This window comes from Mustela putorius, unplaced genomic scaffold (assembly GCF_011764305.1).
Source record: "Mustela putorius furo isolate JIRA1106 unplaced genomic scaffold, ASM1176430v1.1 tig00000129_pilon_pilon_pilon, whole genome shotgun sequence".
NCBI classification, from domain to species: Eukaryota; Metazoa; Chordata; class Mammalia; order Carnivora; family Mustelidae; genus Mustela; species Mustela putorius.
Window position 1 is genome coordinate 13,894,225 of NW_025421290.1, and position 26,678 is coordinate 13,920,902.

The 26,678-nt window shown below is 35.7% G+C and overlaps 1 protein-coding gene across 1 annotated transcript in view; it reads left to right on the forward strand.

The window, feature by feature from the left end:
- LRRC9 (leucine rich repeat containing 9) overlaps positions 1-26,678 on the forward strand; it is a 143,302-nt gene that overhangs the window by 45,328 nt on the left and 71,296 nt on the right. Inside the window, exons 17-23 of the mRNA XM_045074580.1 lie at positions 5,023-5,142; positions 15,305-15,496; positions 17,002-17,127; positions 19,831-19,965; positions 21,112-21,289; positions 23,710-23,930; positions 25,462-25,584. Coding sequence (XP_044930515.1) covers positions 5,023-5,142; positions 15,305-15,496; positions 17,002-17,127; positions 19,831-19,965; positions 21,112-21,289; positions 23,710-23,930; positions 25,462-25,584 — 1,095 coding nt within the window. The remainder of the gene's footprint in view (positions 1-5,022; positions 5,143-15,304; positions 15,497-17,001; positions 17,128-19,830; positions 19,966-21,111; positions 21,290-23,709; positions 23,931-25,461; positions 25,585-26,678) is intronic.

The window sequence follows — 26,678 nt, forward strand, 5'->3', positions numbered from 1 at the left end:
AATCCAATATATCTAAAATATTATCATTTCAATATGCAATCAATATGAAGAGTCATTAATCAGATAGTTTCAACTAAGTCTTTGATGTCTGGAGTATATTTGCATTCTATAGCACTTTCAGACTAGCCACATTTCATGTGCTCAACAGCCACATGTCGCTAGTGACTACAAGACAGTACAGGCCTAGAGGATAGCCTTCTAGTTTACAAAGTATTTTATTCCTGAATAACAAGTAAGCTCTCTTTAAATGATTAAGACAGATAAGTTTCAAATTTTCAGTTTCCAGGATTCATCAACATAGAATATCAGAGCTTTATAAAATTAATCAACAGAATTTGACTTAGTACTAAAGCAACTTTATATACACTGGGGCAGTTCTGTTGAGATATTAAGCCTACATCCATACCTTGACTTACAGATCTGTCCATTTCAAATCAGCTACCATTCTATCTGAACTATCATTAATTATCCCTGACCTCGACTACTGCGATGCCTTCTAACAGGGCTCCTGGCACTCTACCACTGCAACACTGCATAACTCCAGGAGATGCAATTCACATTATATGCTATTAATGTATTCTCTGGGTGCCATTCATTATATAACTGAATATAACTCAGTATGGGGACTAGGAGGTGCCTCCTAGAGCTGTACAACAGAGGCACTATCCTGCTTTCACTTTGAGCCCTCAACTCATTCTCCATGTGGAAGCTAGAGCAATCTTTTCAAAACGCAAATCTGATCATGAAATCTCTGTCACCCCTCACCACTCCTACTTGAAATCCTCAAATGATTTTCCATTGTTTTAAAAATAAAGCCGAAGTCCTTAATATGGCCTATAAGATTTTGCGTCACCTGGTCCCTGGCCTACCTTACCAGACTCTCTTCATATTACCCTCTCTTTAGTTCTCTGTGCTCAGCCTCCTTTCTATTTCTTAAATGCATTCTGCGTGCATCCAGCAGAGCCACTATGCTAGTCCTCCATGTGGAATGTTCTCCCCTGACTCCCTTCTCCTAGTTAATTCCCACATAACTTATAGATCTTATATATAAGTAGATCTATACTGAAGCATTAACATTTTCTCTTATCTCTGAGTCTAGGTCAGATTCCTTTGTTATATGCTCTGTATCCTTCCTAGATTGTAAATTCCACAGGGGCAGGGGCTATGGCAGGTCTTCGATATGTATATCCCCAGTATCAGGGCAACAATATAAGATGGTGTGGTGTGCATTGCACAAGAGGGCCATATCCAAAGGGTACCCTTTAAATCATAGAGCAGTATATATACTACAATTTTCTGACCATTCTTCAAAAAATTTCTTGTACTAACAAAATCGACATATTGTGACAATTTCCTAAAAGCTGAAAATAAAGGTATCTCAAGGAAAGGATGGATCCCGCTTTCTAATTTACTCATAAACACTGTGTAGTCTAGCATCAGCTCTGCCATTTTCTAGCATAACACCTGGCACATAGGAGATACTCATTACAAAAACAATACCTTTTTTTTAAATTTTTTATTTTTTATAAACATATATTTGTATCCCCAGGGGTACAGGTCTGTGAATCACCAGGTTTACACACTTCACAGCACTCACCAAAGCACATACCCTCCCCAATGTCCATAATCCCACCCCCTTCTCCCAAACCCCCTCCCCCCAGCAACCCTCAGTTTGTTTTGTGAGATTAAGAGTCACTTATGGTTTGTCTCCCTCCCAATTCCATCTTGTTTCATTGATTCTTCTCCTACCCACTTAAGCCCCCATGTTGCATCACCACTTCCTCATATCAGGGAGATCATACAAAAACAATACCTTTACAAACAGCAATCAGTTCATACAGAGAAAGTAGGTTTGCTTGACCCTACAGAAGTGGCAAGCAAATTGATATTTGATTGATAAACTGATAAAAATACGAGAGAAGACAAGTTATTTTCACAGGACACTATCTTTCTGTGTGTGTGTACTGAAAGCTGAGATACAGATAATCAGGATGATTTTTATCTTGAAAGTCAATTACATTGCTCCAGTGTGACTTTCTAGATCGCTTGTTTATGATGACAGTCTTTTTCGAGTGACTGGGGTAAACAAAAAGAGTGAAAAAATATTTTTTAAAATAATAAGTGTGGCCAACAGTTATGAGTCTGCTTCTGAAAATATTTAGAAAACATGTTTTCAAGTTGTTTATGGTATTGCTTTTGTCCAACTACATCATCACCATCCACGAAATCTTCAAGTCTAGGAGAGTAAGTTTTGACCTTAGCCAGTTATTATTAGGGAGGAAATTTTTATAACAAAATGACAATATCACCACCTGTATCATAAATATGCAGTCTAATGATTACAGAAGCAATCTTTGAGCTGACAGCATGGAGAAATTACTGTTTCTGCACTATAATGTCAAGATTTCATATTTGAGTAATGCATTTTTGATTTAAAAAAAAGCTTTAGTAATGAAAGGCTTGATAAATGCATGAGTTCTGATTGGACTGAGCTTCTATGACATATGTTTCTATAGATTTTAAAGGGATTAAATAAAAAAGTTTTTTTTAAAAAACCAGCAACAGTAAAAAATAAAACAAAAAAAGTAGGTCTTTTTAAAATTTTTTTGGTTTGTAAAATAAGTAACAATGAGGAGAATAAGACTTTAGAATACCCTGGCTTGCTCATGACCTCCACCCGACTGCCTTAATTTTATCAACACCCCTAGCCTAAGAATGGAAGAACGTCTCATCCTAAATTTACCTATATGGCTCAAAAGCCAGAAAAACCTTTGAAGGCTTTTAGTAAGAATACTAGATAGTACAATAAAAATGTTTAGAAATCACACCAATTATTTTCCTTCCTTTTTGCCATTACTATAAGAGAAATATCAGGGTACACACCTCTTACTTTCTTTTCAGTCTTCCCCACTAGATGGAGGTTTTTTTGAGGCCATTCATAAAAATAAATAAAATATATAGAAATAAAGGTGGGAGGTGGGGGAGGATGGGTGAAATGGGTGAAGGGGATTAAGAGTACACTTACTCTGATGAGCACTGAGCAATGTACAGAATTGTTGAATCGTATTACACACCTGAAACTACTATAACACTGTATGTTAAAAAAAATGTATGTTAATTTTACTTGAATAAAAAAAAATAGAATTCTTGTTAGTTGGACGTCTGGTTTTTGCAACGACTTATTCATCTAGCATTTACTGAGCATTTGCTTTGTTTTAGGCAATGAGGTAAGTATTGGGAGTTCAAAATGAATTAGTTATTTTCCCTGTCTCATGGACCTCATTTTAGTGGAGACAGATATGTAAACAAACATAGGAAGCTTGGAGTTGCTGGGAGAATGCCACGGAAAGAGATACGTTTTGTGCAGATTTTTGAAGGATATGAGAAACTTGGTTGTTTACATCTTCCAGGCAGGGGAAATACTCTGTCTAGAAGCGTATGTTTTTGAAAGATCCTAGTGTTATCATGGAACACGGGGTGACTATGAACATAGGGTGTGTACCAGGGGAAGGTAAAGACATAGGCTGGAAAACAGGAAGATACATGGGGCTGTGGCTAGAAGAGTAGGAGGCATGCTACAATAGGATGGGTTTTTTTTGTTTTGTTTTGTTTTGTTTTTTAAATTTTTTTATTTTTATTTTTTTTATTTATTTTTTTAATTAATTTTTTATTTTTTATAAACATATATTTTTATCCCCAGGGGTACAGGTCTGTGAATCACCAGGTTTACACACTTCACAGCACTCACCAAAGCACATAATAGGATGGGTTTCTGAAGGTAAATTTTAAATTTTAGATTTTCCTTAAGGAACAGTTGCTGTGTTTTTAAAGACCCCAACTTTAGCAACTTGTGGCTAGATTTAAGTCAGACTGATGGTACGGCTATCCAGTGGAAACTATGCAGTAGTTCGAAGGACAAATAAGAGACTGAACTAAGGCACTTGTAGTGGTAATAGTATGGAACGGTTGGTTTGAGAAACATTTCTAGAATAAAGTGTTTATGGAAAAGGGGAAAGGGGGGTGGTAAACAATATCTGTTCGATAGACAGTGAAAGTCTCAATCAGGTCCAAAAACATAGACTGACAGGCAGATAAAAAGGAAAAATGTTGTATTCAGTTTGGACATGTTAAGTGTAAGGTTTCTGTAGATGCTATCATGGATGATACCGGTATGTAACCTGTAGAATAAACTACTCTACATAATTTCATCCTTCTTAACAATCTTAACCAAGTTTTGACAACTATTCGACATTCAGATGTTTCTTGGAATTTATGTTATGTCCACGGTATAATAGGATGTAAGATGGTGGTGGTGAGTGAAGAGATCTGAGAGGTAGACACTTGATTTTATCATAATCTCCATTTGTTGTGAATACTGCAGTCAATTATATTAACGCATTTTCTTGTGCCACTACTTTTGGTGTAGACTATGCAAGAATGTAATCTTCACTTGATATCATTCACAATGGTGTAGTCAAAAGATAGAAAAATAGTCATCAGGGTATCCCCTAAATATACAGCTGTATGAACATTCCTTTTTACTGAGCACAGGATCAAATGGATAGGGAAAGTTTAGACCAAATTCTGATAGAGAAACATTTTCCCTAGCCCCTTATTTGAGTCTGTCCCCCTGCTTTAAGACCCTCAGCCTCTGCTCCTTAGTCCAGTGCCCTCATAGTTTCCTGCAGTCAGGGTGTAGCCCTGCCATCTTCTTTTGTGAGATATCCTCGCCAAAACCCCAAATCTTTAGGGCCTACGTTGCTCACTGGCTAGCTTGAGAAATAGGCATGCCTCAATAAATATCTTAACAATATATTTAACTGTTTTCTAAAAAGAATTTCTAGACCAAGTGGAAAACCAAATTAATCAAGAACAGGATTCAGTAATGCTATTATAAGCTCTACCTTTTAAAAGCATACATTAGGCTTACTTCTTATTGGCTCTCTCTTAATATTACTTAAATAACTATGATGTAGAATATAATCTGTCTTATTTTTTAATTTACATTTCATTTTATTTCAGAATCTGAATCTCCATGGAAATAGCTTGAGTAAATTGAGAGATCTCTCCAAGTTAACAGGACTTCGAAAACTTAATATCAGCTTCAATGAATTTACTTGTTTAGATGATGTATACCACCTGGTAAGAACTGTCCTTTTGAAATTATTTAAGTAAAAGAATTAATTTAAAAGATATATTATTTTTGTAATGAAGACCTCAAACATACTATATTCGAGATTATGCAGCTCAAATTAGGAACACAACACTGTGGTATGTTACTTTGTCCAAAATAGGTCTTTGGGCACCTAACTGGCTCCGTCAGTTAAGTGTCTGCTTTCAGCTCAGGTCATGATCTTGGGGTCCTGAGATCGAGCCCTGCATTGGGCTCTCCGCTCAGCAGGGGAGTCTCCTTCTCCCTCTACCAGTGCCCCTCCCCCCACCTGTTTGTGCTCTCTCTGTCTCAAATAAATAAAATATTTTAAAAAATAAAATTAAAAGTGTCAGATTCAGATTCCATTTGCAAACCAAATATACACCTGTGGTCCTACCTGATTTCTAACTACTTTAAAGTAAATTCATTTTAAAACTACTCCAGACTTATTTTTAAAATGTTCTTTGGAAATTGGCATTTCCATTTTCTTCTGCTCTTGTTTTCCCATTCTTATTTTTCTCCTTGTGAGTCTTTACTTCTTCATTTTCTGATTCACCACTTCATATCTAAGGCTGTTAGTTCTCTTCCCATTTGTTCATTATTCATGTTGTTATTTCTCTTTCTTTCTTCCTTGTCCTCTCTGTCACATGCACAGATCTTATTTGATTTGTGTTTGCCCCACCATAGACCATAGGACAAACACAGTAATGCACCATGTACACATAGCTAAGCATTTTATCTGGCTTTTGTTTTCTCTGTTATATATCATACAACAAAAGTAATTGCATATGTGGCTCCAGAATGCCAACCCAGCCAGCATCCCCTGTTTCCACTGGTCCCAAGTCACTGGCCTAACTTTCCAGAACATATCATCATTCTCAGCTCTTACTCATTCCCCACCCCCTTTCAACCATATCAAAGCATCTGTGTTGCTGCTTCTCCCACTGTGGTGGGAGCTGTTGCTTTCCTTACTGATCTTAAGTTTTAGTACTAAATCTCCATCCTTATTTCTTTTAGTAAGCCAAAGTCCTTTTGTTTTTGTTTTTTTTTTAAGATTTACTTAGGGTGCCTGGGTGGCTCAGTGGGTTAAGCCGCTGCCTTCGGCTCAGGTCATGATCTCAGGGTCCTGGGATCGAGCCCCACATCGGGCTCTCTGCTCAGCGGGGAGCCTGCTTCCTCCTCTCTCTCTCTGCCTGCCTCTCTGCCTACTTGTGATCTCTCTCTCTCTCTCTGTCCAATAAATTAAAAAAAATATATATTTACTTATTTACGAGAGAGAGAGAGTGGCGGGGAGGAGCAGAGGGATGGGAAGAGAGAACTCAAACACCCAGGGGCCCAAAGCCGAGGTCCTTTTTAATAGAATCCCTGATAGTTTGATACACAGTTTGAGGAAAGAAGGTAGTTTAATAGAGGTCTCAAGACTATATGTAAGTTGTTGGCATTTTTTATTTAACTTTTTTCTGATTGCCAGTGGTTACAGAGGTTGTAACAGTCATAATTTTGCTTATGCACAAAATTTAAAGAGTAAGCTCTTGAGCCGCCTGAGTGACTCAGTCGGTTAAGCATCCAACTCTTGATTTCAGCTCAGGTCATGCTTTCGGGGTGATGGGATCAAGCCTGCATCAGCAAGGATCAGCTTGAGATTCTCTCTCTCACCCTCCTCCTCTGCCCCTCCTCACCATTCTCACAATAAATAAATCCTTTGTGTGTTGTTTGTTTGTTTTTAAAGTAAACTCCCAAGTCAGGCAAAGCACATGGATAGTGCTTTTAGATAGTGCTTTTAGATAGCTTAGCCAGCTGCCCAGCATGTATTTTGCAGTATAGTTTTATTGTTCTCCTTGGATAGAAAAATTTCTATCACTGTGTACTTACTGGATTGATATTACTGTGGCCATTTTACAAACAAGAGAACTGGACAAACTGTATGCCCAAGTGGTATTTTCAAATTTTAAGATTAGCAAAGGTAGCTAGTAATAAACCTCTCAAAAATCAAGTATCTGATGTGTAAAGGTGTCTTGAAAAATGACTGTAGGGATGTTAGGGGTGATCAGAGAGAGGCAATAGGTGTATATTCAGCTTTTTATTATAAAAGAAAATACAGATATAGAAAACTACATACTACAAGCATGTGGTTCAGTAATTAGGTGAACGTGCTTATTACTGATGCAGGTCAAGAAACAGAACTTTATAACCTACAACATAAGCCCCTTCTATATATTCCCCATCCCCTCAATAAATCATTATCCTCACCTCTTTAGTAATCCTCTCCCTGCATTTCCCCCGTAGTTCTATCACCCAAATGTGCCTCCCCACCTAGCACAATAGTTTGGTTTTGCCATTCTAGAAATTGTCTCTCTTAATTTATAGGTTTCCCTTCTCCCGTCTCTCCCTCCTCCCCTTCCACTCTCCATAGTTTATCTGTAGAAATACTTCGAACTTCTAGTCCCAAAAGTGTCCCACAGTCTGGACCCTGTTGTTGATTTGCTTATGATATAACCCTACATGACCTCAACCCTCCATATTGTCTGCTAATTGACAGCTAGATACAGAGACTGGATCAGGTTCAGGTTCCATTCCTCTGGCAAGTCTATAGGAAGCAGATGATATCTGATTGACTCACTTTTCTGATGCCAGTAGCCATTGTTAATGCTTAGTCCATTAATTCATCAGTGATTACAAAATGGCAATATTCTTATTCTGTCATTTCTTTTTCATTTCTTAGTTAGACTGTTTTTGCATAGATACTTCCCTTCATCTATTATTTGGTTATCAGTACTCCCAGTAATGTAGAAAATGCAGAACAGGGGCACCTGGCTTGCTTAGTCCGTAGAGCATGCAACTCTAGATCTTGTGGTCGTGAGTTCAAGTCCTGTGTTTCACGCAGGGATTACTTAAGAAAGAAAGAAAGGAAGGAAGAAAGAAAGGAAAGGAGAAAAGAAAGGAAGGAAGGAAGGAAGGAAGGAAGGAAGGAAGCAGGAAAAAAAGAAAATGCAGAATAGATGCTTACTTGTCTTTATTTACCAATTTTGAAGATAATGAATTGGTTCCTTGTGTTTTCTCACAGATATGTAATTCCTTTTTTGTTTTAATATCATTAGGAATACATGGACTTAAACATACTCAATGAGAGTCCATCCACTGCAACCTTTATCATGATTGAAGCTCAGATGGTCTCATCGTTAGCCAATGGAAACGTCTTAAAGTTTGCTTCTTTTGCCATGACCCTAGTGGTCTCTGATAGCTTCTTTACCACCTGTTATAAGAGATGTTAAACATACATTTTCTGTGTCTTCTGTTGTAGACATGGGATTAGCCATTTTTTCAAGGAGCTCTAGTTTCTTTTATTTTTTTTAAATGATTTTATTTATTTGAGAGAAAAAGAGAGAACATGAGCAGAAGAAGGAGCAGGGTAGGGGGAGAGGGAGAAAATGTCTAGCAAGCATGGTGCTGAGCACAGAGTTTAATTCAGGCCTTGATCCCACAACCCTGCGCCGAAACCAGAAATCTGGCACTTAACTGACTGAGCCACCCAGGTGACCTTTGCACTAATTTATCTTAGAGAGAAGTGGTATGTCAGGTTTGGTATTTGTTTCTAGGTCATTCCATTGGACAGACTTGTTGTGGGGAAGGGGCGTCTGCATGTGTGTGTGTGATATGTATGTATATGCATATAAACTATATATGTATGTATATGTATAGGGTATAATGCATGTATATCTAAAACTAACCTCACAAATTTATATTGGTATTTCCAATTCAGATTCAAGACTGAAAATCTTTTAGCTTAACCTTTTCTCTGTTACTTACAGCTCTCTTTTTTTCTCTCACAGCAAGAATCCTGATTCCCAAGGATACAAAGTGATAGCATTGGAATATTTAATAATTGATTATTGTTTTATTGCTATTACACACACAATAGTCTCAGAATGATAGCACTAATACTCTCATCAATATGGTTACTGGAAAGATTTTTTTTTAATTTTGTGTGTGTTCTCTGCATTATTACTCATTTAAAAAAATAATTAAAATTATCATTCCATATATATTTGGTCAGACCATGTAGCCTTACTCTATGTACACCCTCCCTTTTAGTTCATTGGTAATTATATTTAATTCTTATCACCACACCTTAGGTTGGTATCTCTGTAAACATTTTGATTGTCTGAAAAATATTCGATTATAGATTCCTTGGGAAGGGCTAATGGGAACAATATTTATAATCCTTCCATTACTACATGTGGATAATAGTTTTTCTATATCCCTTATACATGAATGGCAGCTTTGCAGGATATAGAATCCTTAGCTCACAGTTTATTTCCTTGGGCATCTTAAATGCTATTTTGTTTTCCTCTGACATAAAGTGTTGCTGTAGAAAAGTCTGATGAGAATGTATAATTTTTTTCCCTTAAGTTACATGCTTTTTACTTTTAGATGGCCAGTTTCTTTAAAGTCCAGTAATTTTACTAGAATATGTCTTGGTATTTGTTGCCAGGACCAGTATTTCGGAACTACAGTATGCTCTTCCAAAATGCAGATTAAAATAATTTTTTCTTTCTTTTTCTTTTTTTAAGGGTTTTTTTTTTTTAATTTAAAGATTTTATTTATTTATTTGAGAGACAGAGAGCATGAGAGAGTATCAGCAGCGGGGAAGGACTGAAAGAGAAGCAGGATCCCCACTGAGCTGAAAGCCTGATGCAGGGCTCTACCTCAGGACCCTGGGATCATGACCTGAGTTGAAGGCAAATGCTTAACCCACTGAGCCACCCAGGTGCCCCGTTCTTTTCTTTTTCTAACCTGGAAGTTTTTAGCCATTTTTCTGTTTCCTTGTAGGGTTTTTATTTTTTTTTTTCAGGGCCTCACCTTATTCATACATTGAATCTTTATCTATCTTCGCTCTTTGTCACTTTCTCCCAAGTCTTTTTTATCTCTTAATTAAAAAATGTTTTTATTAAGTTCAATTAGCCAACATATAGTACATCATTAGCTTTTGATGTAGTGATTCTTTAGTTGCATAGAACACCCAATGCTCATCAGATCATGTGCCCTCCTTAATGCCCATCACCCAGTTACCCCATCCCCAAGCCCCCTCTCTTCTGTAACCCTCAGCTTGTTTCCCAGAGTCCAGAGTCCCTCATGGTTTGTCTCCCTCTCTGATTTCTTCCCATTAAGTTTTCCCTCCCTTCCTCTATGGTCCTCTGCACTATTCCTTAAATTCCATAAGTGAGTGAAACCATGTGATAACTTGTCTTTCTCTGATTGACTTATTTCACTCAGCATAATAACCTCCAGTTTCATCCACATCGATGTAAATAGTAGGTATTCATCTTTTCTGATTGGGTGATTAACATTCCCTTGTATATTTGAACCACATCTTCTTTATCCATTCACCTGTTGAAGGACATATTGGCTCCTTCCACAGTTTGACTATTGTGGACATTACTGCAATGAAACAGTGAGGTGCAGGTGCCCGTTCAGATCACTACATTTGTATCTTTGAGATAAATACCCAGTAGTGCGATTGCTGGGTCATAGGATAGCTCTATTTTTAACATCTTGAGGAACCTCCATATTGTTTTCCAGAGTGGCTGTACCAGCTTGCATTCCCATCAACAGTGTAAGAGGGTTCCCCTTTCTCCACATCCTTGCATTTGTTGTTCCTTTCTTGTTAATTTTGGCCATTCTAACTGGTGGTATTTCATTGTGGTTTAAAATTTTAAATTAATTTGATTTTACAATTCTTCCCTTTTTTATACCTTCTCTGTCTCTTAAAGCGATTATCTATTGTATTTACTAGTTTTTGTGTTTGACTACTTAGTCTTTGTTTCTAAAATGTTCTTATTTAATTTCAAATTCTTTTATGGGCTCTTTCATCTCACTTCTGAATATTTCTAATCCAGATTTATGTTGTTATCTTATATTTTGAAGCTTTCTTAACATCTTTTTGCTTGTTTTAAAATAGTAAGTTAATAATCTTAAATTTCTGAGCATATCTTTCTGGTGTACTTTTATTGCCCACAGCAATGTCTCTCCCTCTCTCTCTCTCCGCACCCCCACCTCCTTCCGCCTCCCTCGCACTCCTAGCTTTGCCTGGGATTGGATCTCAATACTTTTCTTTTGCTGATTTTTTAGTGAAATTACTTTTTTAAACTTTGAAAATAAACTGGGGTTTGAGAAAGCTTTCCTACCTTCACAGATCTCCCTCTTGTTTATATGTGCTTTAAAAAAAATTGTAGTGCTTCTTTTCTGAGATTTCCTGACTCTATTCCTCTCTTCTATTTTCTCTCTCTCTCTCTCTCTGTCTCTCATTTTTGCCTTTTTTGTCCTTATCCTGTTTCATTTTTGCCTTAGCCTCAACAGTTTCTTCTTTGAGAAGGATTCTATTCTAGAAGGGAGCCCTGGTGGGGCAGTTTTAAGGTTCATAAGTGTTAGATTGCTCCAGTTGCTTCAGATCTTTCTCTGATGGGTCCCATGCACTCATCCCATGCAAAACTCCTTCCAGCTGTACTCAGATTTGTTGCCTTACTTTCCAGTAAACACTGGCTGACTATTTGGAGGCTCTATTGTTCTCAGGTCCATCAGATACTGCCCTGATGCTTCCTTCTTCCTCTCACATAGACATGGATACCATGTAGGTCTTGTGGTTGTTGGTGGTTTATCCTACAGCTTCTTTGGGGGCTTATGGGGACACCCTGTCATGTAACTTGGTTATAAATCTTGTCCGTAGAATTTGGGTTTTTATCAGTTTATTCTGTTTTCATGTGGGGATTCAGAGATTGAAAACCTATGCTGCCTCTGCCTCTTTATTCTCCAGTAGTGAGCTTTGCATGTGTGTTTAATGTGATTTATGGTTACCGTGGCATTACAAAAGGTTATGATCTAGTTTAATCACTCACCTGTCATTCCTATTGTCTTCTACATTTTTTAAGTTGCCTTTAAGATATTTCATTTTTACTGTCATTTTCCTTAAGCATGTCTCTAACATGGAGAGTTTCCATAATCCACTTGCATGCTAGAAGTTACTTCTACTAAGTTCCAGAAAGTAAATGTATTGTTTTTAAGTATTTATCATCCTGGTCTTGACTTTTAAATTAAAACACCCAACCTAACACTGTTTATATAATGGAAGACTTGGCCTTCGTTAATGGTAGGGAAAATATATATACTATATGGTTTTTTTTTAAAAGCCTAAGCAAGACATCCTTACAAGATAAATTAAAAAGTCCTAAGATTCATGTTTATCATTCAGTCACCTGAACTATCAAGAAAGGAGAGTATCTAAGAGAAAGGAACAGGAAGAGATTTTTTTCCTCTGAAAATAGCTCCACCACAGTCAGAGTTGGCCAGGGAAAGACAAATATGTATAGCTATTTGCAATCTTAATCTAGATTATGTGCCTAATTTTTTATTGAGACAATACTTCTGTCTTGTCTTTTCTAATGAAAAATTTATTGCTAAAGTGATAACCTAGAGAGAGCTAATTTATATTTAGAGAATGAACCATTACCCCTAAGAATTTTTAAAAGAGGTATTGTGAGTTTTAATCTTTGTAAGTTGGCTGTACTGTACTGGAATTTAAGAATGACAAACTGAAGCACAAGAAATATTAAGAAAGAAACCCCTCTACAAAAACTGAAAGTACTCTTCTATGAACAGCTATGTTCATAGAGTCTGTTTTATATCTTTGGGAATAGAAAAATTGAGATCCCACCCCCATTTTCAAGGAAAGAAGGCAGTTACATTTTATGATGTATGGTTCCAAAATGCTAGTCTACATTCAAATGCCAGAATTTGGGACAAGTTTTTACCACTTTATGATGAAAATTGGGAGAAGACAGGCCATGTAATAAATTTTTATAAAGCCAAATTGATTTCATTTTAAAGACTGTTCTAAGATTATGTCCTTAACACTATCAAATATTGGGTGCCTGGGAGGCTCAGTGGGTTAAGCCTCGGCCTTCGGCTCAGGTCATGATCCCAGAGTCCTGGGATCGAACCCCACATCGGGCTCTCTGCTCGGCGGGGAGCTGGCTTCCCCCCCCCACCGCCTGCCTCTCTGCCTACCTCTCTGCCTACTTGTGATCTCTCTCTCTGTCAAATAAATTAAAAAAATCTTTTTAAAAAATACTATCAAATATCCTTTTGTTCAAGAAATTATGATAGCAAATGATTATATGTTTGTTTGTTTGTTTGTTTGTTTTACTATGCTTTTTTATGAGAATAAAAAGTCAGTAACATTATTTGGTTTCCAGGAATTTTTTGAAAGATTTTAATGATCTTTCAAAAAATTTTTCAAAAAAAAATGAATGAAAGGGGAAAAAAAAGATTTTTTTTTAAATCGGTACATTCAACTTCTGCAACCTGAACCACTGTAATAACTGCTTTTCCAAGAACATGAACTATAGCAGTGATTAATTCTATGCTGAATTCAAACAACTGTTTTGAATTACCTATAAAGATATCAAGTTCACTGTTAATCTATAGTAATATTACCTTTTATTTTAAAAAATATGTTGCAAACAAGATGGGATCAGGAGGGAGACAAACCATGAGACTCTTAACCTGACAACACAAACAGAGGGTTGCAGTGGGGTGGGAAGGGAAGGATAGGGTGGCTGGGTTATGGACATTGGGGAACGTATGTGCTATGGTGGGTGCTGTGAAATGTGTAAGCCTGATGATTCAAAGACCTGTACCCCTGGGGAAAATAATACATTATATGTTAATAAAAATAATTTTAAAAAAATAAAAGCATTAAGTGAGAAAAAAATGTGTTGCAAAACGTCTTCTTAAAGTTCTCTTCTTTTTTCTAGGTCTGAATTAGTATATACCTTAAAAGAAAATTTTATTTGCAACAAATAAAGTAACAAATTAAGTCTTAAAGACTTCTTACAAATAATTAGGTGAAGATCTAAATAGATAAATGGCTAAAGACAAGAAACACAATAAACAAAAATGAAAATTTAAAAATAGCTAATACAAACACATGGAAAGATGTTCAACTTCACTGGTAATAAGCAATATAAATTAAAATAAAGCAGGTGGAACTGGTGGGTATTTAAGAAAATGTGCATTCCCATATCCTACTGTTGGAAGAAAAAATTGGTACAAACTTCCTTGAAAATTATTTAGCAGTATTTATCAAAAATCTTAACAATATAGGGATGCCTGCATGGCTCAGTTGGTTGAGTGTCCAGCTCCTGATCTCAGGTCATGGTCATGAGTCTGAGCCCTGTGTTAGGCTCCCCACCATTCATGGAGCCTACTTAAAAAAAAAAAAAAAAAAGTTAAAAAAATCTTAATATAGAAATCCTTAAAACTTATAATCCCACTTCTAAAAATCTTTTCTGAAAAAATAAAAGAGTCTCAGTTTAATTATCACAATCATGGATCTTTGTTGCAGTGCTGCCAACAATTAGAAGCCACATAATTGTTCATAGTAAATCTTTAAAAATGATCCTAACAGTTCACTTATTGAAATATTATACAATCATGAAAAACCATTTTGAAGAATACTTAATGATGTGTGAACACCCAAAGGGATACAAATCTCTATATAATACAACCTGTTTTTTGTAAGGAAAATATTTGCACATATAATTAAAAAAACAATGTTCTCAGTGGTTCCTTCTAAGTTCAGAATTACATGTTTTTTCTATTTTTCTTTTAATTTATTTACTACATTTCCCAAATTTCCAACATAGACCATATATTAGTTTAATGATTTTTAAGTTATTAAAAGTCATGTACTTTTAAAAATGAGAATTATAGAATAGGTTTAATTTCTACCTCTAAAAATGAAACTTTTTTTAGCCAGGCTACCAGAAGTCCAGATAGTAAGAACAGTAATTCCTTGTTTGTTGGGGCCAACCTGTCTTGTCAGTTAGTCTCTGCCTTCTGTTCTATGAAAACAAACACTGTCACTCCACATTACAAGAGTGAACTGAGAATTAAGAGCATTCTAAAAATAAAATACCTGTATTGTTGATACCATATGTTGATACCATAATTGCAGTGTATCTACTGTGTAGGTTTTCTGTAAGAATTACATATAAAGAAATACATACAAAGAACTTAGTGAATCATAAAGAAAAGAACTCTGTAAATACCAGCTGTGACCCTTTTTAGCACCACTTCTATTTGTATGTGTTGCAGTATAACCTTGAATATTTGGATGCAAGTCATAACCATGTGATAACCCTAGAAGGATTTAGAGGTCTGATGAAACTGAAGCACTTAGACTTAAGCTGGAATCAACTGAAAAAATCCGGTGATGAAATAAATATGTTATGCAAACACACCACAAGCCTTCTTACTCTTGATATTCGGCATAATCCATGGCAAAAGGTAGGTAGCAGATATGTTTATAAAAAGCAAATGATCATTTTTATTTCAAAGCCAGTTTCTCATTACTATCCAGTAATAGCCAGAAATAGACAAACTATCTTTGTTTTATTAGAATGATTTGTATCTCATAACTTTAATTTAGTGTAGGGTAGTGATCAAATGAATCAAATGTTATTAAAAGATTTTTTTTAATAAGCTTTTACTAGTTTGAGAGTACTGTGGCTTTAAGAGTATTAGATACTATTGCCATTTGCAAACCTTGAGAGAGTTTATATAGTTTAGTGTGCTAGAACCTACTGTAATGAGGCATGGGACCAAAAATAATAGAATGTGGGAACCTGGGTGGCTCAATCGGTTAAGCGTCTGCCTTTAGCTCAGGTCATGACCCCAGGGTCCTGGAATCAAGTTCCACATAGGGCTCCTGGCTCAGCAGGGAGCTGCCTTCTCTCTCTGACTGCCACCCCCCCCCCCGCTTGTGTGCTCTCTCTCTCTCTCTGACAAATAAATAAATAAAATCTTTTTTTTTCTTTTTCTTTTTTAAATTATTTTTATTAACATATAATATATTATTTGCCATAGGGGTACAGGTCTGAATCATTAGGCTTACACATTTCACAGCACTCACCATAGCACATACCCTCCCCAGTGTTCATAACCCAATCACACTTAAATAAATAAAATCTTTAAAAAAAAGAATAATAGAATACAATAAGAGAGACATCATTAAGGAGGGAATCAGTTTATCACTTCCCCTGATAAACCTGTATTATAAAGGCTTATGTTCTGCTATAAAGGGAAATTTGATTGAACGCTACTTTTTTCCTTATCACAAAGATACACAGATTCATGCTAAGAAATTTCAGTATTCAATGATTATGTTTAAGGGTATCCCCAAGTATTTAAAAAATGCCCCAATTTTATAATTGCAAGAATCCTCCTTTCCTTGCTTTTCAAAAATGTATATAAGACTGTTCAACATTTTGAAAAGAGGCTAATGATGGTTCTATTAAATTGCCATATTACTATGTTTACATTGTTGTATTTTTTTCTTTTCTGCTCAGAAAAATTGAAGGATATTTTTCTTTTGACAGACCATACCCAAAATGTGCCTGGTCATTATACAGCTCTCTTCCTGTTGCCAAACTGGATGTCAACAGCTAGAGATCCAGATAGAAATGCACACAGAGCTGAGTAACTGCTTATCTAGATAACTGGGAGGCACTGCCGTTCTCTGAACACTTTTCACCACACTTTTCAACAGCTTACAGGACTTCCCTTCCTTCATAAGAGTAGAGCTACCCACCTTCAAACAAAACAGATCAGTTCTTAAATATAACTTAAATTCAGTTATTAAAGAACTAAGTTAAGCCCTTATTTGTAGATATAGCTAATAGTGGGAAATACATAATTTTGAATTACATGGGAAGGAATGAAAAAGCACTCCTTTCTATGCCATAACATATGTAATGTTTTGTAAAAATTAACTTTTTGTTATTTTTCCCAAGCCAGCCACATTAAGGTTGAGTGTTATTGGCAGATTAAAGACTCTTACTCATTTAGATGGACTCCTCATTTCTGAAGAAGAAGCAACAGCAGCTATGAAATTTATTACTGGAACAAAGATTACTCAGGTTGGATTTTACTGTTTAATATATTTGCTACTTAGAATATACAAATTAAATTTTCCATACTCTTGCTTTTTGTTAAGATTCTATATCCTCTCTTAGTGTTCTAATAAAAAATCAGTTAATATATACAATTCATACCACTTTAACTTTTTTCGTTTAAATATATCCCATTTAAATACCAACTGGTTGCATGGATTCTTATCCCTGCACACTACCCCAAAAATCCACAAAAATGCCTCTAGGGTAACTGTTTTTTCCCTATCAACTTGAACTTATCAGAGTCCTTTCTAGAACCTGCATGAAAATAAACAACCTTCTATGGATAAGGTAAGCTTGGAAGCCTTGATAAAGCACTTAGTGAATTGCCTACCTAGTACTGATATTATATATGTGTGTGTGGCTAAAGCGCTTGCACGCATACACACACACCCCATTAACTTGGGGGCATGGGGAATGTGCATATTATCCAGATTAAGAATGCTATACTTTGGCCAAAGTAGCTTCATCTTAAATATATTTACTCTAGTTCTCTAGCTGTTTAGTTTTTGTTAGAATATTTGACTATTAATTCCTTAATGTATTGTTTAATTTAGGATCTATTCAAAATGACAGGAACTTTTTTGTTTCTAAAAATATAATTAATTCCTCAAGAAGATTTGGGGTTTTACTCTACCGGAAATCAAAACTAACTAAAATCCTTTAAGACAATGCAGAATTGGGGCCCCTGGGTGGCTCCATCAGTTAAGTGTCTGACTGTTGATTTCAGCTCAGGTCTTGATCTCAGGGTCATGAGTTCAAGCTCCACACTGTTCTCCATGCTGGGTGTGGAGTCTACTTAAAAAAATGTAGATTTGGTACAGACCGAGAGAACAGAACATAAAGACCTACTATAGACCCATATATACATGAAAACTTGATAACCCAACAGAGCTGCCTTTACGGATCAGAGAGTCTTGTCAATAAGAGGCACTGGGACAAGTACATCAAGGACTTCACTATAAAAGTCAAAAATCAAGAAAGTTTTAGAATTAGGAACAGAGATTGTCATTATGACCGTGAATGAGGAAAGAATTTATTACACAAGAAACTAAGGGCATAAATATAAAAGACTGGATGTGTCTACATTGAAATTAATATATCTGTTCCTTACAGGGCACACCATAGGGGGAAAAAAAAACAAGCTACATACTGGGGGGAAAATTTTGCAACACATCTAACTGACAAAAGATATTATTTATATATCAGAAAAAAGACAACCAATCAAACAGAAAAATAGGCAAAAGATACTGGAGAGGAAATCAGAATAGCCAAATCACAGGAGAAGATGCTCTACTGCACTAGTATTCAAGAAAATGAACATTAAAACCACACAATCTACCAATTGAGAGTCACAAGTTGGTGAAAGTTTTAAAGCCTGACAATATCTAGTTTGAAGTAGAAGTGGCAGGTGGTATAACCACTTTGGAAAATATTTTGGCATTATCTAGGAAAGCTGAATATATACTTTCCCTATAACCCCCAAGTTGTATAAACTCTAAAGGAACTCTTGCATGTATGCAGCAGGAGTCAAGAATATTCGTAACAACAGTGTGAAAAACTGAAATCAGCTCCAGTGCTCATTGATGGGAGAATTGGTAAGGAAATACTGTCTAGCAATGACCCATGAATGAACTACCACTACATACAGCAGCGCACATGAATCTCAATCTCATGAACACAATATTGAGCAAAAAAGCAAATCATAGAAGAACCCATATTTATTATTCAATTTATACAAGGTTCCAGTATGTGTAAGACTAAATGATATTTATGAGCACAAACATATTTGAGATCATTTGCTTCTTAGGACATTGATTGATTCACATGAGGTGAATGATGGGTTCTAAGGGGAAGGAGAGGGAAAGGGTTAAAATGGGGCACACAGGGTGCTTCCAGGATAGGAGGAATATTCCAGCTCTGAAACTTGCTTAATGGATGGATTATAAGGATGTTTGTATTACAGCTTTCATAGTTCTATAAATTTTATTTTGTAATGGTTAAATATCTGCTAAAATAAAAGGTAAAATACATAAAGTATATCTAGATATTGAAAATATTTTTAAGGCAAATAAAATGTTATATTTTAAATTTTTTATATTTATTTATATTTTAATATATTTAATTATTAAGTAAATTAATTATTTTTAAATTAAATTTATTTATTTAAATTATTTTCATTTTAGATTAATAATTATTTTTAATTTTAATAATTATAATTATGCATAATTATAATTCTATATAAATATAAAATATATTAAATATACTTATAATTATTTTGTGTTATATAATTATATAGAATTCTATAAATTATATTATTCATATACAATTATAACATAATAAAATGTAATAATATAATATGTAACATATAATAAATAAGTCATATAAATTATATAGATATAATTATAATTATGATTATTATATTATGATTATGAATATAAAATAATATAAATAATGAATGATTAAATTAATTAGAATATTTAATATATTTTAAATATATTACATTTTAATATAAAATTTATGTCTGTATTATATTTTATATTTATATATATTTAAATTTTAAAAATTATTCATTGGGCCACTCATCTAGGAAACAATACTTTAAACTATATATAAATGACCTGCTATATGTCATTTCTTCTATTCATCATGTGTTTTTTATTTTATTAGTTCTCTCTCTTACGGCATTCTGGTACTAAAGAAGAGAGACCACGGATACTTAGCATATGGCCTTCTGCCAAAATTCTGACACAGATTTCAAAGTTAGGACCACATTTACATCTGAGTGGAAACTGGTACTTGAAGGTAACAGCTAATTCTATTAAACCTAATATAAAAGTTTAACTTCAATTGATTTTTTTAAAGATTTTATTTATTTATTTGACAGAGATCACAAGTAGGCAGAGAGGCAAGCAGAGAGAGAGGGGGAGGCAGGCTTCCTGCTGAGCAGGGAGCCCAATGTGGGGCTGGATCCCAGGACCCTGGGATCATGACCTGAGATGAAGGCTTAACCCACTGAGCCACCCAGGCGCCCCTAACTTCAATTGATTTTAATCAGCTTTGGTCTGTGTATCATAAAGAGGTACAGATAGGTAAGGGGCAGAAAACTGGAAGAGTCAAATTAAAATTACACAAGGAAGTCAAGTTGTCAACATTGATGTCACAGGGATTACGCCTTAATCGTGGTCACCACAGAACAGGAGATTTAGAATAAAGGTACACTGCAAGACCAAAGGGTAGGTTTTGATAATACATCAAAATAAGCAAGCAAATTTGAAAGCTCAGAACCAGAGATCAAGCCAAAAGTTTGGGTGGCAATGTAAAAGAAACCAAGAATCTTGGCACAGTACTAGGGGAACTGGTCAGAATTCAACTGAGGATAAAGGGAAGAGTTAGAGGGCACCACCAGCTTCTTTTTGCTGCACAAAGCATCATACATTATTTTTACTACCAGCTATATACAGATATTTAGCTGTGATGTAGGCCCAGTGACCTGGGCGGACCCCACAGTGAGACTGGGAATTGAATGACTCTTTAAATTTGCCCCAGGTTGGGCTGAGATGGCCAGGACTTTGAATCCCTTCATCATTGGATATGGGCCAGCCTGGGAAGGAGCGTGACCTTGGGCAAGGGAGCTCTCTGCAGCTGAGACTGTCCCGGAAGGTGCCGACAGCTGAAGGCTTTCCGCCAACAGCACTCCCAGCAGCTGGGACAAGTCATTCACTTTGGTGGGAATCTGACACAGCACAGTGTCATAAAACCATATAAGTCCCCCTTGGAGTTATAATCTTGTCAAATCTTACTCTTTTGTAAGTTTCACTATGTCTTTAGTTCCTGAAGGAATTCCTTTGATATCACTTCCCACATTTGAAATTATTTCATTAGCCTTTTTGTAGCACTGAATTTATTGATAAGATTCGGAAGTAACATAAAATATGAACTATTCTACAGATAACTGCTTTAAATTTAGATGGGCAACATCTCTTTGAAATCACAAATTTAGAAAAATTGGAAAATTTGAAATGGGCATCATTTAGCAACAATAGTCTCACTAAAATGGAAGGCTTGGAATCCTGTGTTAACTTGGAAGAGCTCACATTGGATGGAAACTGTATCTCAAAGATAGAAGGTATGTGAGAATTTGAAAATCTTAAAAAATAAACATCTAATTAACAAGAGCAAAAAATGAATAACACTGAGGACAGAATTTCTGAGTCTGAGGAGGAAGATGTCTAGAGAAATTCCAACAAGGTTTGGGTCAGAGCATTCTGCACATCTACTGATGGGCTCTGTGACTCGTTGCTATGCATAACGCGCCTTGCTAGCCGACTTGCACCTCCTCTGACTTCCTTCTCTCTCTGCCAATGTTTACCACCTATTACCAAACCTAGTACATAACAAAACAGGCAGTAATTAATATCTACAGAGTGGGAAAAATAAATGAATGAGTGTGGTATGCTTTTGAAAAAGATAAAACAGCCCAGTTCATTTTTCAAAATATGGAATTAAGGTTACATTTGGAAATGTGAAAACTTAAAAAAAAAATGAAAACTTTATTCTCTAGAGGTTGAAAATCAAATGTACTATATAACCTTTTATAGGGACCCATACAAAGTACTATCAAGCAACTTTACTAATGTGGGATTTATCTGGGTATAGAATATTTCTGGTTGTACATTTTGCTAACAAGATTGTCTTGTCAAGAAGAGAAGGTAAGAATTGGAAATCATGACTGGAAGAGAATTTATACTTTACTCACTTTTGAATTGGGTCCTTTTCAGCACGTGTGTGTGCATTTTCATAAACTAGAAAATTCTGTTTCAAAAAATTACATATACAAAAGCAAGTTCTAAATATCTTTAAAAAACAGCATGTATAACATTAGTTATACTTTATTTTGGTGGCTCTGAAATCTGCTTCTAAAACTTGCTTGATCACAAGAATCACTTGGGACACTTAGTGAAAGTGTCCTTCACAAAGGCTTCTCCTCTGTAGATTTCATTTGAATAAACCCAGGGGTAGCTCAGAGATTTGTCTTTGGATCTGTCACTTGTCTTCCATTCCCATACTATAGGGTGTTAGTTTTGTTTTGTATGTATAAATGAGAACTGGGTTTCCTTCTTATTCCCATCCATAATCTCACTGCAGAGAAGAATCCTCCAACCTGTATTTTTCCTATACCCCCTTTTCAGAGGTAATAGTTTTATCTCACTAAAGTTTATTTCTCTTATTTTCTCCAGACACAGATAGGTTTAATATCCATCTAAGGATTTTTGCCTTAATGGTTTTATCCTACTTGCTGGATCAGTTTACTTTCAGCTTACATAGTCTCATGATGAAGGCTTATGTGAAAGGCCAGCAAGGACAAAATGTACTGAAAACAAATTATTTGTCAAAAGCTGTAACTGATGTTTTTCAAGTGCCATTCCATTTGATTCCATAACCCCTTAGAAGCAGATTTCGGTATGTTTTTTTTTGTTTTGTTTTGTTTTGTTTTAAGAAGGCTCCACGCCCAACATGGGGCCTGAACTTAACAACCATGAGATTAAGACCTGAGCTGAGATCAAGAGTTGGATGCCCAACCAGTTGAGCCAGGCAGGCTCCCTAAAGTACATCCTTTTTATGGATGAGGGAAATGAGGCACAGAGGTTACAAAATTTTACATAATATGCTTATGGTCCCAAATCTAGAAGTTACACATTTGAAACCAACTCTGACTCCAAAGTTCTCATCTTTCACCTTATCCACCATCCTACCTACACTTAAAAAGTACCTCCAAGGACAAGGGGTGTTAGAGAGGAGAAGGGAGTTGGGGTAAATTGGAAGGGGAGGTGAATCATGAGAGACTATGGACTCTGAAAAACAATCTGAGGGGTTTGAAGTGGCGGGGATTGGGAGGTTGGGGTACCAGGTGGTGGGTATTATAGAGGGCACGGATTGCATGGAGCACTGGGTGTGGTGAAAAAATAATGAATGCTGTTTTTCTGAAAATAAATAAATTGAAAAATTTTTTTTAAAAAAGTATCTCCAATACACAGCGTACATAAGAGTTAGATTGTGATAAGAGGTGACATATTCTAAAGTTCTGTCTTAAAGTACTTTTAAGTACACAAAGGTAGAATTAGGCCAAATGATTCCTTTTAATACGAATGATGCCACAATGAGGAATACTTTACAAAGTGTTGTATCTACTTCCTTACCTTTACTGTTTTAAAATGGGGGCTGTTTTTTTTTTTTTTTTTGAGCTTTGTGTTACTATGATAGTGAAAATCTTAATTATATCATTTGAAGTTCATTTGAAAGCAACATTCAATATTTCCTACATAATACCTTCCCTTAAAACCTCAAAGACTGAGTCTACTTAGAAATCCCAAACTGGAATTTATTAGCTGGGACTTTATACACATTATATCCTTCTTAAACAAAAACTAAAACAACAATAGCTAATAATATACAGTCTGTAAAAAGTAAGGCAGCCTGTCAGTTATTTTTTTTAATTAACTTTTCTATCCTATCTGAATCTTTTCTTGAATTTACTTATTTTTCTAGGCATTTCCAAGCTGACTAAGTTAACCCGCCTCAGCATAAATAATAATCTTCTCACTGGTCTGGAAAAACACACCTTTGATAACTTGCTTCATCTTCACTTCCTTTCTCTTGAGAACAACAGAATTACTTCATTGAGTGGTTTACAAAAAGCTATTACTCTGATTGAATTATACATAAGCAATAACTATATTGCTCTCAATCAGGAGATCTACAATTTAAAGGTGACTGGGGTGGTAATGTTTTTGTTCTTTAAAATATGTATTGTTTCTTTATATTATGAAAATAATGCATGTTCAATGTATAGGATTTGGAAAACATTTTAAAAAAATAAAAATCAAGAACAATAAGGTTTACTAAAATATACTTGCATTCAATTTATACATATATAAAAACATACATATATGTAACATACCCAAGTTGACAACCTACTTAGGGAAAAAAATTTTTTTTTTTTTTAGTACAAATAAAATATTCAAGCCCCACCCCTTCTAACTAGTGCCTTCCTCAGTATTTCCAAGGATTACCCAGTCTGGTTGGGGAGTAAGAATCTTTAACATTTCCTGTTCTCAGAGGAACTCTTGATTATCTCTCACTTACTTAACTGTTCTTACTGGTGACTCCAACTCTTTCTGGCTGACTTTGCCTAATTTTGTCTCTTTAATTCTTCCAACAAAACATCTATGTCAAAGCTACTGTAAAACAGGCTTTTCTGAAGAGTTGCATAAAATGGAGATTTAACTACAGCACAGAAGAGGAATTCACTTGAAATCCATTGTGTGACTTCACTGTTTCTAAAGTTCAGTGGCCATTCCCTATCACTGGGATTCTCGTGATGACCTCTTTACCTTTTACTGATATCATATCGCCAGGATTTTACCTTCTACCAGAAACTTTCATTTGTTTCCTATCTTTCCTTGTGTTCAGTCTTCTCCCTTCCTACTCCCCCAATACAACTACTACTTCTAAAGCTGCAGAGACCACCTGGTTAGTGATAGGTGCAACAAAAATAAACCATACATAGTGATGCAGAGTAGTGTTTCTCCAGCTTGTCCTAACTAACTCTCCCATCCCCCTCTACTCTAGGCTCTTCCTGCACAACAAAGGCACATCAAAATTTCCTGTCTAATAAGAATGCCATTTTCCCTTAAGATGAATTCTGCTACTCTCTCAGAAGATAGAATAACATCACTCATCAGAAGGCAGTGTTTTTTATTCCTGTTACATCTATATACACACATGCATACTATTTAATTGGACAGTATTCCATAAACAAAGCATATGGTTTTAACCTTAGCAAAGTTCCCTCTATGTCTTTACTACTGGTAGTAATATATTTAGCAGCAGCATCCTAAAAGAGATTCTGATCATTTAACACATACCACTGAAATATTGTACAAAAATCGAACTTTCTGGTCTGCAAGGATAACTCCTACAATAAAATATATACTTAAATCACTATGTATATCACTAAATGTACACTGAAATCACTATGAAGTGATGACTGAGTAATTCAAATATTAAAATTCAAGGATGGTTAAACTACTAAGGAGAAAAAAACTTGCTCTCTCTCTATATATATATGTATGTATATATATATATCTATATATATATAGATGTAGGGAGATGTATATCTTTGTGTGTAAGTAGATGGATATGCATGTATATATGTGTGTAGAGAGAGAGAGAGAGATGTAGAGACAGAGATAGAGATATATGGATATAACTTTAAAGGTATGTGCTTTTATTACCCAGGGTTTATGCAACCTGGTCATTCTTGACCTGTATGGAAATATTATTGTATGGAATCAAGAAAACTACCGGTTGTTTGTAATATTTCATCTTCCAGAACTGAAAGCTTTGGATGGAATCTCAATTGTAAGCCGTTTTATGATTCATAGCATTTGGTTCAATTCAATTCATATATCCAAAGGCCATAATCATTTTGAACATTGCCTTCTCACTCATATGAGGTCTCCCAAGCACATTTTAGATCTGGGTTTTAAAATTTTCTCCTTTAGCCAGTTCTCATCTAAATTGAGACGGCAGGAAAGGGAAGATGTTGCCTACATTTGTACCCACTGAATTCAGTGCCTAAAAACTTAAAGAGTACAATTTTATGGGACAGGATAGAAAACTGTTCTGAAGCCCCACCATTCTCTTGGGTCTAAAGCCAGCTTCCTATTTCCTAGAAAAATACAGTTAATATTTAGGCAAAATATATGTGAACAAAAAAAATGGTATGTCAGTGTCACTAGTCACTGTAAGTAAGGTGAGGTTGCTGTCACGTGGAAGGCAGAAGTCTAAATTCCCCCACCTGGCCTCTGCTGACAACCTGGAGATATGTGCTTTATTACCTGCCAGGTTAGGGTAGAAGCTCATAGTCCCCATAGGCCTCCACTGACTCTTTTCCCAGTCAGAAATGCCTCATGAATGCCCTGCCATTTTACTGGGTGGAAGCAGAATAGGCTGCCCAAGTATTCTCCAGTAACACCTGTGTGTGTGTGGGGAGGTGCATTATTATTGGGAGAAGATGAAGGTCCAAGCTGCTTGCTCAGTAAGAGAGGTGCCTTCTTCCACCAAGGCAAGAAGGGAAGTCTCTGTTTCCATTCTGCTTTTACAGGTATAGATGGCACCAAGATTTATTCCATGGAGTTTGGTTGGAGTAGACCCATTATTGGTCTAAAAATTTTCTGGCTTATTAGGCTTCGCCTCTCCTAGTCTTTTGACTATAGAGAGCAGGTGTTCATGTGAATTTTTGTTTTCTCTTGTTTTCTGTATTTCTGCTGCTTCCAGCACCAAGTCCCACATACATGAAGCAAAAAGGAAACCCAGATGTAAAGGAAAACCCATGTCTGTGTGTTTCCTTTACTCTCACACTGCACCATAATCACACTTCTGACACCAAATGTATGAGTTTTCCAAATAAAAGCAATTCTCTGACCCAAAATTCAGCTGAATTCTGACACTCT